This window comes from Paramormyrops kingsleyae, chromosome 23, assembly GCF_048594095.1.
Source record: "Paramormyrops kingsleyae isolate MSU_618 chromosome 23, PKINGS_0.4, whole genome shotgun sequence".
Classification (NCBI taxonomy): Eukaryota; Metazoa; Chordata; class Actinopteri; order Osteoglossiformes; family Mormyridae; genus Paramormyrops; species Paramormyrops kingsleyae.
Window position 1 is genome coordinate 21550204 of NC_132819.1, and position 16918 is coordinate 21567121.

Here is a 16918-nt window from a genome sequence, read left to right on the forward strand (position 1 = left end):
AAAAAATTAATCAATGAAAATTCGCTTTTGAAGTGGTTTCTTTATAAGCAACAAAGGCGTCAGAAAGAAAAGTGAATGTGGGGAATGTCATTACACTTGCATTAAAGAGAGAGAGAATTGTATATATCGGAGCTTAAAAGGGAGCTTTTCTGCCATTTTGCTCTGGGTGAGACTGCTGCAGGATCTCCGTCACATGGGACTTCATTAATACTCCAGCGTGACTCCTACTTCGCCCGAGGCTCTGAGTGCAACACCTCCCTGTGCTTCTGACAATGAGCTGCCCTGTCGAACCCGTGCAAATTCGGATCAGACCATTCGGTGACCCACTGGGGGGTGTCAAGGGACGATGCCTCTAGCTGTGATGTGACTGTGCCTTCGCTCTAAATGACGAATGTCTAACATTCGTCCCTTGACCCCCCCCCCCCAGTGGGTCACCGAATGGTTTGATCCGAATTTGCACGAGTACCTTTTTTCTTTTACTGTGACTAACCTTTCAGTACCACTTATCGGTAAATGAAAATTGCGTGAAACCAACAGTGGGAGGGAGGATTGTCAAGGAATATCAGTTACGAGTTCAGCACATTTCTGATTGGTTACTTTACTAGGCAGTGATTGACAGTGCAGTGTAACCACACCCACTGAAATGAAGACTAAACTCACGAGCTTCCATAAATCGTGGCGTTTTTCTGCCATCTGCGGGCTAAGGTCAAAGCGGGCCACCCTTATTAAAGATTCAGACACGACGCCCACGTTAGTTCAGGCCAGGCAGGAAGCTGTCCCCGGTGGCCAAGATAAAACCACACATTAGGGACATTTTGAGCACATTGAGTTTTATGTAGTCAATTATACTGTATATTGTTATCCTATAAAACTGGTTCACATTTCAGAATATTAATGTGATGTACAACAATATGAATAGTGCTGTGATTTTTAAAACAGGAATTGTTAATGGCATTTAAATCCAACCATCCTGAACGACTTATCCCGCTAACTCTGCTAATACGCTATGATGCAGTATGGAGCAACATCGCCCTCTGCTGGCTGAGAATGTCGTAGGCGGAAGAGTGTAAAAGATCTTAGTCATGCTCCAAACCTCATTAGCTTCCCAAAGACGTGTGAGAATCCGCAATAAACGCCCTTTCAAGCAGTTACAGTTACATAAATGTCTGAAAAATAAAAAGCCAAGTTTAAACAAAAACGGCTAGTCATACGCTGATTAAAAAAAATCAGCATAAAATCAAAATATAGAAGTTCTGATATTGAATGAAGGCTGATTTCTAAAGACACACAATCCCCAAGGACCTCACTGGCATGCACAGAAAAATAGAGACCCCCCCCCCCAGTCATAATGTAAATCATAATCTAGACTGCTGCTATAGGCAATATGTATGGTATTTTATCTTTGAACTTAACCAAGCAAAGTCAATGTTAAAACTATGTTGCAATACACATACACTACCCATGCAATAACAAACATCTCAGAATATTTGGGACCTTTCAAACACTGGCGATTCTGTCAGACTCACGGGACTGAATCTACCAAATGGGGTTGACAGTAACTGTCAGCTTCGAGGTCTGACGGGGGGGGGTGAGTTCAACAACAGCACGAGCCTTGAAAGAAACTGCCAGCCACCTGGTCACGTTTTCACACAGAGAGACACCCCCCCCCCCCCCGCACACACACACACACACACACACACACACACACCAGAATTAATAATTAATTATCAATAAATTAACCGGCAGCGGAACAAAAGTCATTTATCTGGACCCTTAGCCGTTTCTCAGGAGGATGCCCTTTCAGGAGGAAAAACTTAAATGATTTATTATCCATTATTTATAATAAAATAGCTACTTCATCATTCACAGGTTGAAGTTGGGCAGAAAAACATCCACATGAACACAGAAGAAATGGATTCTTGGGTTGAACATCAGAGCAGGCAGTAATAGCATGAGCATGTAGCCTCAGTCTCCCAGCCCTATTGCCCCCAGCCAACCCCCCAGCCACCCCTACAGGGGCAATAACAGCCTCTATCCCTTCCTCAAATGACATTTTGTAAGGTCTCTCTCCCACACCATGCTGCAGTCAAATTAAAAGTGACAGGTAATTATTACCACTTAATTTCAGAAGAATGGGTGATATTGCCTTGACTTCCGGGATCTAGTTATATGTCTGCTGTCTTGTTGCACAACCAGCATGATGGACACCAGGAATTGCCACCAGCAATAGGTTAAATTGGGTTCAATGGAAATGGTTCCCATCAGCTTTTAAAAGGCCATTTATATGATCAACGGCATTTAACTGGGGTGACTGGTGCCTATCTGTTCATGTAAAGACCCCGGGGGTGTGATGGAGAGCCGAGGAGAGACGGTAACTGGGGGCCTGCGGCAGCCCAAGGGCCCGAGCTGCCATCCGTCCTGGGGGATTCAAGTCAGTGTCACTGCCTCAGTAAGAAGAAAGACAGCCGTGGATAATTTAAACCGTTGCCTGTCACGGAGATACCCCCCCGCTGGCCCTCACGTGGGGGCTGATGACACGTCCTGGGGAGTACCGCGCTCTGGCAACAAGGGGTAAACTCACACCTGCATTGTCCATCTAACATACCAGGTATTTTCCCAGTGGGCCGATGGGTTTTTGGGTCAACAAAATCAAACCCCCCCCCCCCCAAAGTCCAGAGCTATTTTTTAGTCCCAGTGCAGCCCTGGTTACACTACAGAAGGACAGGAAAAACAGATTCACAGAAAGTTTTGCTGAAGGGCATCAGTAAGACTTCCAGGCTGAATCGGAGCTAATTAAGGGCCCCTGAACCACACAGAGCATCTAGATAGAAAATACACCAAAAGCTTTAAAATTAGGTTTATTACAAAACCTGCTTGAGAGTCCTTCTGTGAATCCCCTCTCCTTCCATAAACATTTGAAGAGGGTCTCTAGTTTAAACCAAACAGAGGTCAGAAACTGATTAGCAGTGGTGTAGACGGGGGCGGGACCACAGGGGCATTAGCCCCAGCTGGAAGCTGATTGGCCCCAGGACTGCACCATCCCCTGTCAGTCACCAGTTCAAAATACATCATTGGCTAATAATGAGGTTGGTCCCTCTTATGTACACCCACTTAAAAAAGAATCCTATAATCACCCCTGCTGATTGGCTGTGGTCCAACACAAAGCTCTGTTAACCAATCGATCCAGTGGTGCCTTTATTTATTGGACGTTACCACCACAAGGCGCTCTATATGCATGCATGTGTGCTGGGCAGGGCATGTGCTGCGATACCACTGGCATTAAAACAACGCAGCATTACTTAAATAGTGCTGTGATTTTCCATCCAAGTTTATGTCATGGTGGGGGTTGTTCATTTGCATTTAGGTACATGAAAGCATCATTCCGGGCGATTTGAGGACAAATTTCTTCATATGTATGCTAAACGCAAAAGCCTTCGCAGGAGCTTTCAGAAATCGTCTCTTAGTTAATGCCTTTGTTCTATCTTGCAGCTCTGTGCGTCCTGCATATTAAAATGTTTTGAAAATCCCTGAACTAAAACATCCTTTATAGTACCACCAGCGTCCTCTTGAGAAATGAGATTAGAAAATACAGGTGAAAAGTCCCAAATGAGCAGAGACTCTCACTCGTCCCACCTACTTCCGTTTGATGTTTTAAATTAAACGATCTGTATTTTTTTTTTCCGTTGCACACTTGAATTAATCCTAAGACACTCAGCTACACCAACAGGTACAGAATGGCAATTCACAGCCTGCATACGAAGGATGGATCAGTATGGCCGATGGTTTCGGGGATTAGCTGAGCGTTGGAGAGACCACTGAAGACCTATGTTTCAAGATGTGGGTTCTTTTGGGAACATTACAACTACAGTTTAAAAACCCAGCTGCAGGTCCAACATCATCATCTCAACTGGAAACGTGAGATGGTCTTAGGACCCAGGAGATGCTAGGATATTAGTACTCACTGCTGTCATTTTGCCATGTAGTTACTATAAAAAGGGCTTACATATTAAGTCAATGTTGGCTGTGTTACTGCAAGTCCTGAGCCCTTTTTCATGGGCACAGCATGACATTTGCGCCCCAGTCTCATGTTACCCAGCAACGACAATTCCCAGCAGGGCTTCTGACAGCTGCCATCCTAGATAACAACACAGCATTACTAGACTGGACACTTAATTTACAGTTAAAGAACACGGCTGACCAAAATGACTGGCACATCTGTCTTCATAAAACCAAGAAATACCTACGCGAGACCAACAGAACAGGAGATCTGCCAAGATGAGTAGCAGCTATTTACAAAGCTAGTTCACATCAGAGGAGACTAAGTAGGACATTCAGTCTGAATGATGCTCAAACGCAATTCAAAAGTAGCTTTTTTGTTCTCTGTAGATTCATTGAATCTAATTAAATCTTAACAATCAGGTGTGATTGAATTCAGTTGCATCTTGAACAACCCTTCCAGGCAGGCTGTCTGGATAAAAAGATTTTTAAAAATAAATGAAGTCATTCAATGGCCTTCAGGAGCACAAAGCAATGGAACCATCTACTCACACCAGCTATGATGGGGTCATTCTGAAAGGCCCACAACCACCTTTTTTAACCCATTAATTAAAGGCTTGCATTATGTCTTCCCATTGATCCAGTATTTATCAAGCATAGTGCAGTCTGTCTGGCCTTCACGGCTACCTAAGCAGCATCCATTCATGGACAAACTCTGAAAACATCTCATCTAATTTAACGGTCTGAAAGAGAAAGTCTATGAGAGGTCATGGTTTAGACGGTCAGGTTATCACAAACATCAACAGTCTACTAAAGTTTTCTGCAGTGGACCACAAACTCGTTGGTAAGAGAAGAATTAACTCAAATCCTGTGACATTCAGCGAGAATTGTCTTCCCCTCACACATCCAGATGGTATGATTCAGTCAGACAAAGAACAGGCTTTTAACACCTTTGTAATGAGGTAAAAACAGTCATTACATTTGTGTATTAGGAGCACAGACGGCTTCTATAAACGGAATCTTTAATTAAGAGAGCCATTGTCTGAATCGTTTAGTTACATTTGCACCAAAAAAAAAAAATGCAGAAAATATGTCATATCACTTTTGAAGACACTTTTGTTCACATTCCAGGTGCCAGACGCTGAAAACAATTTTATTTCAAAATGGAGAGATGAAATAGGCCTCCTATCAGACAGGCAGCTCCAGGAAACACATGTAGAATTTCAACATGAAGCTTTGGTCCGCTGGCACAACTTTAATGATAAAGAACGTCGGTACAGAGCAGATCAAACCTAGAGGCAATGAGACAGTCTGGGGCCACTGCTCATGCACTGTCAGGACTCACATACGATGGAGCACTTTTACTATCTGGATGCATATAAAATTCAGCTGGCTATTAAAATTACTGGATTTAATGTAAAAGATAAAAAAGTATTTCTTTCACAATGCCGAGAATTGCAGCCCTTGACTTGAAGTTCATACAGCAGTTTCTTATTCATTGAAGAAGAAGAAGAAGAAGAAGAAGAAGAAGAAAAAAGATTGGTTCCAAAACACAGGAAGAGGACAGGAGAGGGAAGAGAATAGGATGGTTAAGTATTTGTGCATTGATGTTCCCCCCCCGCTCTCCCCCATCTCATGCTACAAACACTGAAGGACTTCTTTCATATCCCTTGAACAAAGATCTTTAAAGGGAAAATTCCCCATTCCTCGGGTCTTTGTGCATTTCCATTCACACATTTATCTGTCCATTCTACTGTGCATAGGGCCTGGTAGCTGTCTCAGGAACCACAGGCAACAAGGCAGGGGTCCATCCTGGATGGGGTGCCATGACGGGGGGGGGGCATCTCTCACACACACACACACACACACACACACACACACAACCTCACACAGTGCAGAGGCAGGATTCAAAGCCACGTCATTGGAGGTGAAGTAACATTTTTACAAATGCTTTTTAACACCCATGTTAACTGGGGGTTTTCAGGGTACAATCTAAAATTAATTTTTAATTTTGCACACCTCCCTTTTCGGAGGAATACATTTGGCACCGTTTTAGCTCATAACACCGCTGGTTACCTTTCAGCTAGCATCCCGAGCCCCCCCTCCCCCCAGCAGAAAGCAGTCTGACAACTCAGGAGAAGCGTCTGTTTTATAGAGAGGAAAGCTACAGCACACAGTAACGGGGACGGGTCACAGCCAGCATCCTTCATCCAGATGGGTCACATGACCAGCTTTCACCTTGAATACGGCAGAATTCATCTCCCAGTCGCTGCCCAGCTAAGTCCTGCCAGGGGCGCCGGGGGAGAGGGGGCCATATTCATCTCCATCTGGCACCAGCCCTCAGGCTCTGTGCTACAACTCAGCCAGGAAACAAGGGCCACTTATGAGCAAAAATGGGGGCCGGGGGGGGGGGCGGGGGGAGGGGAAGGATCTGTAACTTCTGGAGACAAGTAACCCACCTTCCATAAAGTACATCCTACACACTTAGGAGACAAAAGATAACTCACGCATTTATGAGTCAAGCCAGCAGTTGTACTCGCAGATGACAGCGTGCCATGGCTACAGAACACACTGCCCCCTACAGGGCTCCAGGAAAAAGCACTGTCACCTTGAACCACTTCCCACCAGACCACTGCCACAGGCCGACCACAGGGCTGCGCTATGGTCACATTCGGCACTGGTTTCTGGTTAAAATCTGCAGTGCAAATCCAAAAACTAGAAGACTGTGCACCAAATGAGCAAAAATGTGTTTCTCAAAACAGAAATATTACAGAAAAAAAAAACCAAAAACGACACTATCACGAATTACATAATCGACATAATAGCATCATGGTATGTCACTGCAATACCCTCCAGTTCCAAATCTCCAGGTTTTACACTTAAAACAAACACACCATGACATGTCAGGGGCCCCAAGCTAGCCTGCTGTGAGGGACATTTAGAAGGTCCTCCAAAACTGGACAATTCAGTCCAGCCACATGGCTGAAACAGCAACGTCACGTGCAGAGATACTTGCATATCAATGCTGCCCCCTTAAACCCACCTGAACTCGCGATGCTTCGACTCCAGGCTGGACCTCCCTCCCTCGCCCTGTGAACACTGACATTTCCATTCTTAAAACTATAAAAAAAATACAATGCCAATCCCTCCCCCCCCCCCCAACTGTGTTGACGGAGCGTGTTTGTCTTGCCTCAGAGCATATAGCGCAATTGCAGGAAAAACATTTGAACAATCACGCTGTGAGGCTCCTTGTAGTGAACCAGAGGGAGAGTCTTTGTTAGTTTTAAGAGCATCGGGTAAAGTAAACGTGAAAAAGGCCTTTCAGTCCCGGCAAACGTACAAGTGATTCCAAGCCTCTGAAATTTTGTTTAAAAAAAAGGGGGAAAGTGTACAGTCTGTTTTTTCTTTTTTTACAGTGTGTGCTGGGCGTAGCGGTCCGAGAGAAGCCCGGAGCTCACACCACGTACTGGTACGCCTCAGCCTTGCCGTAGTCGGGCGTAGCAAGCGGGTTGAGCCAGGCTATGGAGAAGGGGTGACCGAACACCACCCGCATATTCATCCACTTGGTCTTCTTACCCCACCTCCTCTCCTCCTTTTTCAGCTGCTCTATGCCCTGGAAATGAGAAAGGGGCCAGATGTAACATTGGCAGGACTCGAACCCCTAGTCCAGCGAGGATCAGGCTGTATGTAACCAGGATCTGACACATCTGTACATTTCTGGATACTTGGGGATCTGCACTCATTATGTCAGTTTTTGGGAGGGACTGTGCCAAGCACAATAGATTAAACATTTATCTTCTAACGTTTTTAGCACATAATTACTAGTGCATAAATAACGTGTCATTTTTTTTATTTTAAATAGAGCAAAAAACCAGCACATGATGCAGGGCTTGGCCTAAATCAGGACTGAAGATCATGACATCAGTGGTTTGAAAGCCACACCCACCCTTAATAAGCCCCACCCACTGACTCCAGCCTTCTTATAGGCTGTTCCAGCAAGATACAGCATCACTCCTTGAGATCTTGTATATGCTGATAGGTTTAACACGCACTGCCAAAAGTGACCGTCATTATCAAACAAGAGACCCCAATTAAGGGCAGCTAACGAGGTCCTTGAAAACCCTTCCCATGTCTGGAGGTGATTATGCCTGTTAAGGACGAACCAAGTGCCCTGCACAGACTACTACAGTATGTGGTTTTTCTACCCCTGAAATCTCGAGAGCTAATCTCTAGATTAGAAAACAAATGCCTTACTCAAGCAGAGGCCTGCTTAGCGGGATAACTTGCTGGATTTAAGGTAGTCTGGACTAAATGGATTTTATCACTAACATTTAGCCCAGACTACCTTAAATTTGACAAGTTATACCGCTAAGCAAGAAATCCTGCTTCATGATACAGGTCCCAGAGGAGGTATCACGAAGCTCATTTCCAACAGTATACAAACCTGACGACCACTTTATTACTTTAATAACAGGCTTTCCAAACACAAGAATTAAAAGGAATTAAAACTAATTCTACGATAAAAGACTAAAGATAATTAGACAATCCTGAATCACTGGGAACAATTCATTTTCTGTCTGTATAGTCCTCCCCCCTGCACAGCTGCTCCTAAGCTTTTGAAGATTAAACAGCATAATATCAATTTATCAGCATGATTTACTAGCTGTGTTTCTTTAATGTGCATAAAAGAAATTAGAAGTACCAGTCAATTTAAAATAAGCTCACAAACTATATTTCAAGTCAACTGCAACCTAAAACCTAAATCGACTGACCCGACACCATTTAATATTTACACAACTGGGATAACTGTTCACCACTGCAGTGAGAAGACTTAACAGTCACCAAGAGAAACTTCTAGAAATGTGGAGACTTGGAGAGATTCCACTAAAGCCGGTAACTTTGTCCTCCAGATTTCTATGCCGAGGATGGGGGCCAGGAGGGACCTATGACCTTTCCAGCTATGTGACCTGCATTTGCTGTGCCAGAAGATGGTCTTCTCAGGCCTTGGAGGGCAGAGCCTCATCCATCACATCCTCAAACAGGAACCCCAGGAGAACCAGCTGCTTATTACCCGCCTTAGAGCAAAGTCTAAAGCTGATAAGTTACATCAGACCCCTAAACAACACAGAGGTTAAAATGCAGGTTGGGAAAGATGGATGACAAAAATAAAAAAGTAATAAGTCTCTTTCAGCCAGGCAGGCAATTTCTGCCGTCCTGGAGCAAATTCGGTGCACAAATGCCCCCCCCCCCACAGAGTAACAGGGCAGAATCACTATTTTTGAGTGTTGGTCCCAATATTTCACTCCTCGATTACCTGTTCATTCAGGACAAAGAGCCTGGATTCTCACAAATTGTGCTGTGGACTGGAAGGTCAGGAATTTAGGTGCTAGAACTGGAAGTGGGGGGGCGGGGGGGAGGGGGGGGCAATCAGCTAACCACTCACCGTTTCGTCGGAACAGATAGAATGCACTTGGGTGCCAAACATCACGGATGTAAAAATTAGGAAAAGCAGCCCCTCGAAAGACAAAAGGATGAGCAGGATGACGGTCACAGGTGGCGAGAAGGTACTGCACTCTGAGGAGTAAAAAGACAGTGATGAACACTAGAGGGCACCAGAGAGGCACGGTCATTCACGCTACACAACACCAGAGACACAGCATGGCAGCCACCTAGTGGGCAGTTACTGTCACGGTGAAAGAGGATTTTGGGACTTACTGGTCCAGTCTGCTTCAAAGCAGAAAAGAAAGTGGAAGGCCACCATGATCAAGGCATGCAGGGATATCAGGGCAATGTACATCTGTAATAGAGAGAGGCTCCAGTTTCAATGCAGCTCGGTACAGGGACAGCCAATGTCCTGGTAAAAAAAGTTGGGTAATTCAGATCCAGAGAGTAAAAGTCCAGACCGGGATTTTGTTTCAACCAACCTTTGAGTACTCTGGGACTGTGTGTCTTTATGCTCAACTGGTCGGTTGAAACAAAATCCTGGTCTGGACTTTTACTCTCTGGATCTGAATTACCCCACTCTGGTCCTGTGTCACTGACAGTCACTGGCTGTCATACTCTTCAACACATGAACCGTAATAACTATTTATTTCCCATACAGATAAACTGTTTAACTGTTAGCATGGACTTTCAGCATGAAACAATTTCTACCAGGATAATGAAAGTACTCTGACCTCGATAATCTCTGGCTGTAAGAAGTTAATGAAAAAAAATTTTATATTAGCATTAAAGCGTGACACACATGTGCAAAGGGGCGGGCACAAGTGTGCAAAGGGGCAGGCACAAGTGTGCAAAGGGGCGGGCACACGTGTGCAAAGGGGCGGGCACACGTGTGCAAAGGGGCGGGCACACGTGTGCAAAGGGGCGGGCACAAGTGTGCAAAGGGGCGGGCACAAGTGTGCAAAGGGGCGGGCACAAGTGTGCAAAGGGGCGCTCACCGTGAACAGCACAAAGTACTTCTGATTGTTCTCGCCCACGCAGTTGTTGACCCAGGGGCAGTGGTGATCCATCTTGCGTATGCATCGCTTGCAGATGCTGCCGCGGAAACGCAAAGGACACGTGTGTCAATCTGGCACCCCCTGTGCTCAGTACGAGGACGATCACGAGAACCGTACAGGCAGGTTAACTACGGAGAGAGAAGCCTGCTCACAAACAAACAGAGTGGGATCAGAGCGTGTGGTGGGTGTGTCACACGTGTAGACACCTTCACCTTGTCAAGACTGGGGAGCAATGAGAGAGAGAGAAGCCCCAGATACAATCCCATCCCATCATTAAATTTGTCTCAGATCGTGAGGGGGCGGGGCACACCCGCACTGGCCTCGGGGGGTGAGGGGGTGGGGCATACCTGCAGTGATGTGCACGGTCTGGCTTGATACTGCAGCATTTGGGACACTTGTAGACCACCTGACCCGGTTTCAGCTGCAGGCTCTCAATAAACTCCTTGGTGGCATTCCCCTTCGGCACGGCGCCCTGCAGTACGACACGAACACAGGGGGCGCCATCACAGGAGGCCCCCGGGTAGCAGGCGGATGACAGCGAAGGCCTGGTTCAAACTTCCTGGGCATGCCATAATAACAGACTGTCCGCAGTCCTGAACCAGGCCAGGGGTGGCGCTGTAGAGCAAATCTGCTCTTACGTCATGTTTACAATGTGTGGTATATTAAAATTAAGAATTTTACAGTACACAAAGCATGGTTATTACCACTGATGAAAACATTTTCATAAACAAATAAAATATGAAAATAAACCTAACTATGAAATATGAAAATAAACCTATAAATATTGCCTCAAAAACCAACAAATAAAATGGTCAAATACTCATTCTTCTTAAAATCTATTTATCAAAAGTAAGGAATTATTTATGTTGGGGTCCCTTTTATGCAAAAGAACCACAGGAACAACCAATGGTTTTAGAGGAGCTACTTTCAACTTTTGATCTTTCCCTAGAAATAGATTAGATTAGATTAGATAGGACTTCATTGATCTCACAGTGGGGAAATTTGTGTGTTACCACAGCTCTAGATAATAAAAATAGTAAATCTTAAACTGAGACTAAAACATTTAAAGAGATATGCACCTTTAAAATAAAAACTAAAAAAAGATTGGAAAGATTGGCCAGCCGTCTCAAATATTTTCCATTTGTGACTAATCTTTCTCACTGTAGAATGATGGACTTCCGATTGTTTGGAAATGGCTATATAACCCCTCCCAGATTGATTGCTTCTCTAAGATTATTGCTGATGTCGTTCCTCCTTGTCATTGTGTTAACACACACCGGAATGCTCCAGACCAGCAACCTGGCAAAACCACTGCTTTTATAGAGCTGGTCACACTTGCAGATAATCAGTTAATCAAGAGCATATGACCAGCAGAACCTGACCCTCTTAATTCCTACAGAAGCAGTACTTTAAGGTGCATTTAATTTTTCCACACACTGCTTTTGGCTTAGTTTTTTGTTAAATTAACAGTGACAAGGTGTAATATGTCATATGTTGATGTTCATCCGAGGTTGTATTCACCTAATTTTAAAACCTGCTAAGGGCCAAATGGTTTTTATTACGTCCTGGTACATAAAACCTTCAAACGGAGAGGTGCACTTTCTTTCTCACATGACTGTACATCACCACAGCCGTGTGCAGGATGGCATGTCCACGTGAAGTATGAGCCCGTTAAATGCCAGCTGAAGCCATGCCCTATTCATGTCCTGGAGGATATATTCCAGCACAAACTGAAGAATGATCCCTTATTGTACCCGACTGTACATTAAACCTCAGGCTATAAAGCAGAACAATATCTACCTGATCAATTTCAACCCCACTGTGGCTACTATCAGTTACATTCTGCTAGTTAATAATTAATTGTCTGATTGTTAGTATCTCTTGCCATTCGCCTCACCCGGCTGCAGTGACTGATTGGTTAAACACAGGCGTGAGTCACTCTGCAAAGTACTACAAGGACTCTGAGTGTCTGTACTAAGTGACGTTAGAAACACTCACAATCCCTGTGCTTTCAATGTCACCCCTGCGTTTTTGCGTTGGTTTCCTCCAGATACTCAGATAACAACCCCCCCCCCAAAAGACTAGCGGACTGGCAAACTCCTCGAAATTCCTTCAGCCGTGTGTAAATGATGGGGAGTATTTGTAGCAGCGCTCAGCTACAGGGCACAATGCAGTCCAAAGGGCACCTGGCGTTACAGCCTGTGTTTTCGAAAGAGGGAGTCCAAATCACTATGAGCATCAGCAAAGTACAAACGCGACAGACTCACCGGGTCGGTGCACATGGCCCTAAAGTGGGAGGCCAGTGACAGGAACGCCAGGCTGTTGAAGAGGGCACCATTGAGCAGGCTGTAGGCCAGGTTCCTGGAGGGTAGCAGCATGACGAAGAGCACCACGAATTCGGCATAGAAGACCAGCATCCAGGTGATGACGGCACAGACGATGCCGCAGCCGTCGCGGATGAACCACATGGCATGGGAGGAGGCGCGTGGCGGGGGCGGGGCACACTGCTCGGGGTGCAGGTAGCCAGCCTGACGCTCGATATCCCGGCAGCGGTGCGCTGGGCTGCCCATATTACCACAGGCTGCCCCTCGGCATGCTGGGAAAGTAGTGGGCGAAGGAGCAGAGAGAGAGTGAGCGCTCATTAGACATAGACTGATTCACCTCCAAGTACGCCTACACAGGCAATGTTTACCACCACTTAAGCCATGCAAGTGTGGGGGCCCCCTGAGATATGGGGCCACAAAGTCACTACACTATGGGCGGCCACCCGCCTGTATACCAACCACAGCTGACACCAACAAGGCCCTCACACACAACCCTCACCTCGGTCTCCTCACACCGGGCTGATCTGCATTACCAGCTTAATGGTTCTGGCCCTTAAAGTAGGAGCAGTAAAATTTATGATATATCTGGTACGCAGTGCTTTTAGACTAATTGCTGAAAAGCAAAAACAAAAACTAATTACAGCCAGTGTTTAATTTTACCCTTTGAATGGACTTTCTAAGATTTTACCATAATATATAGGCCTTTGGATAACCACAAAAAGCACAAGGTTGGGACACACCCTGGACGGGATATCAGCCCATCACAGAACGCTATTTACTATTATTATTATTATTATTATTATTATCAATAGATATTTTATAATCATTCACAATCCAGTTTGCCGGTTTTAATCCCAAATGGGATTCCTGTCAGAAATGGAATCGGTTCAGTAAATATATAGTCTTAAGTCGAGGTACATCCGATCGCATTTACGTCCGAGGTCCCTAGTAAATAATATAAACTGATCAAGAGACGACTGAAAGTGGACGTAGGATGACGTCAGCAGGTGTATTGCTTAGTGTTAGAATGGGCAGCACTGCCAGCCGTATAATGACCCTCTGTCCATATCTAACTTGTAATACATTGTGCATACAGTATTGTATATGTGAAGGACAGCTATAAAATTGAGATACACGCAAACTGACTTGTGAACAGCGGTCCCGGTCCCAAATGCCAACGCAGGGCTGTGATCAGGGGACAGTGTGGTGTCACCCTTAGGCAACTTAGCAAGGGACAGGACTGGTTGATCCTGCTTTCACAATTATTCGTTGCTTTGGATAAAAGCGTCTGCTAAAAAAAGAAATATAATGTTTATGTTAGATGAAATAAAGTTAACTTTAAAAGTCTTTTGTACAAAAACTAGGAATAAATCGACTACCTACATAAAATGGTAACAGAAAGCTATTCAACAAATACATGTACCGAATTAGATGTGCTAAAGTATAAAATTGGGTTAAAACGGAACTAGGAACAGTCAAACACCCTGAACAAGTAGGATATTGAGGAATTCTGGGTAAGCGTGGTTGCTGCGAATACTTTCCTAACCTTTAATCTTATGACAAAGGTGGACTGTACCTGATCTGGTTCATAATCTGTTGATCAAAACGCGTTTTTGCCGAGAGCTCACAGGCTACACCCAACACCCCCTCGGCCGCGCCCAAGCGGAGTTTCGGGGCCGTGAGGATGAGGAGGGGTTCACGTAATAAGCGGTGCGAGTGGCGCAGCACGTCCTACGCATGCGCAATTCGCTCTTCCTAACTTCGGACAAATTCTTATTCGAAAAGGCACGTTTTATTTATGACAGCCAACATTACCTTTCTCATTTTTAGTTTTGTTAGGTTTCATTCTCAAATACTGAGGACAATGACCAGTGTAGTAAACAAGTAAATGCAGAATGCTGTAATAGGTATGTTACCACCAAGATCCGCGTTTGCGGTTCACTCCCAGGCCGAAGCATAGAGTAGTGAGACGGGAGGTTAGACTGGTATCTCTACATTCGTGGCCGTAGATGGGCACATTGCGATTTTCAGCTTCCATCCAGCCTCGATCACGATCCCTATCGGGGCTACTCATGCACTCCATCTCAAGATGCCCCCCGCCCTGCCTGACAGCGTAGCGACAGACCTAAACCGATCAGTTACCGTATAAAAAATAAATGAAGATTGACGTGGTGAGTTACATTCTGTAAATCACTGCGCGCAGAAACTTCCAGGCGTAAGAACCAGCAGCAACCCTGATTAAAAGCAAGCCGTCCAAAATAAGATCATGTAATGCACACAGTATTTCAAAGACCCATGTGTGAACCGAAACATTGGGCAACTGCAGGTTTGTAACCAATACCAAGCGGACGTTTTAAATTACACTGGTTTCGTTTTAACACCATTCAAATGCTTGCGATGTCTGTGTTGTATCCTTTTGGTAATACAAGCTGGTAATGCCTGCTGGATCTACGCTTCATATTTCAAGTACTGTAGGGCTGACATCATATAAACTTTGCAAACAATGAGTTGTAACCAACTCGATAACACCAATAAGTAAGCAAGCATTTTCAAAGACACTGAATAAGGTACGAAAGCTTGTCACCCGGGGCTGGATATCACTGCAGGTACTTTCCAGTAAAATTACAGTACTAGGAGAGAAGTTGAATTGCATACATTAGTTTTTCGACATACCTTTTCCCCCTATGGTGGGTCGTGCAAGGGAAATCCCCCCTCTGATCGCCTATCGGCGGCACATTAACCAGGCTGCTCCGCCACCAGCAGCCGTTCTATGTCGATGGCGATCCACGCTGCTTGGAAAAGCCGCTAGATGAAGAGTAGTGAAAATGCCGCAGATCTGAGCGGAGTGTTGCGCGGGATTAACGGGCGCTGCGCACCGCTTCCGACGCGGCTGTCAGACACCCCGGCCAGGCTCCTGGGCGGTCGGATGGAGAAGCAGGAAGTCTCCCCTATTCCTGTACTTCCATACACAGCACTTCCTGCGCGCTGCCGCTCCCAGCTCCTCAGCAACTTCCTCGATTTTATTTTCTTTTTCTTTGTCTCTCAGGTGTCCTCGAAAACTACAGTATTAAGTTACAAGAGGCGCACTGGCCAATCACCATATAGGCTCTACCTAGTTTAGGCTACTAATTAGTCATCCAACTGGTAGTTAGATAGTAAAGATGGGACGATAAATTTCAGTCTGCCCCGGTACTTCAGGAATTAATCACATGCAGAAATGCTTAATAAACTGTTGTATATGCCTCCGCTTTCATTAATATCTCATTACTTTTTTTTTTTTTTTTTTACTAAATTGTTAACATCATTGCGGTATTACAGCGACTGTTAATAGGCCTGTGTGCGATCATACGCCACTAAATTCACACCACCAGCTTCTCGTGTAATATAACATGCGCACACACTGACAATAAAATTTAAACAATGTGGACTGGAAATGGGGAAAATTCCTGTAGCCGAATCCATAATTTTTCATGGGAACTAATTCAGTAGCTTTAAACACACACAACCCTGAGGAGAAGAATCGCGCTCACAATCCAATATGTGTAAGACAGGATCCCTTAAAGATAAAAAAGTGAAACTCCTTGGTAATCTCTTCACGAGAACTGTCCTGCGGTGAACTTCGGGAAAGTAGATCGCTGACATTATAGCACAAAACGTGTGAACGCCTGTCATTTTATGTTTTTACCAAATACCACCAGGGGGCGCGGTAACCATATTTATTGCTACCACACCTTTAAAAAACGCGTCAGGCATTAAGTTTCTAAAATGCACAAAATAATGGCAGTCTGCGTGAATATAAAATCGCATATAACCCTTTTTATACTTCCGGTAAATGAACGGAGAGCCTTCAGCCCTCTTTTATAGACCTGCACTGCCTAGTTTCAATGTGACCACAGGTGAATATTCCTGTTCAATGAACACGTTACACAATTTACGATATTTTTCTGATCTGTTTGATGCTCCATTTTCCACGAACCAGCAAAATGCAATTAGTTCTAGTGGCGGGGAAATCTACACATCAGAAACCAAATACCGAAAAGTGCTCATTTTATTACATAAGAAAACAGAATCGGTTTTATTTGCTTGCTGCTGATACCA

At 44.8% G+C, this 16918-nt stretch overlaps 1 protein-coding gene across 1 annotated transcript; it reads right to left on the reverse strand.

Annotated features, from left to right (window-relative positions):
• Positions 1 to 4934: 4934 nt before the first annotated feature.
• On the reverse strand, positions 4935 to 15957 carry LOC111846963 (palmitoyltransferase ZDHHC3-like). Its single transcript, XM_023817728.2, has 7 exons — positions 15494 to 15957; positions 12764 to 13092; positions 10844 to 10968; positions 10437 to 10533; positions 9712 to 9793; positions 9440 to 9570; positions 4935 to 7609 (listed from the first exon to the last, which is right to left on the reverse strand). The coding sequence occupies exons 2-7, from the start codon at positions 13064 to 13066 to the stop codon at positions 7451 to 7453; spliced, it is 897 nt and encodes a 298-aa protein (XP_023673496.1). The 5' UTR covers positions 13067 to 13092; positions 15494 to 15957; the 3' UTR covers positions 4935 to 7450.
• Positions 15958 to 16918: the final 961 nt, after the last annotated feature.

Coding starts and splice junctions, on each gene's coding strand:
- LOC111846963 (XM_023817728.2), bottom strand. CDS start 13,066: ATGGGCAGCCCAGCGCACCGCTGCCGGGATATCGAGCGTCAGGCTGGC. Junction 10,969..12,763: donor GGGCCATGTGCACCGACCCG/GTGAGTCTGTCG, acceptor GTCGTACTGCAG/GGCGCCGTGCCGAAGGGGAA. Junction 7,610..9,439: donor CTATCTGTTCCGACGAAACG/GTGAGTGGTTAG, acceptor TCTCATTTCCAG/GGCATAGAGCAGCTGAAAAA.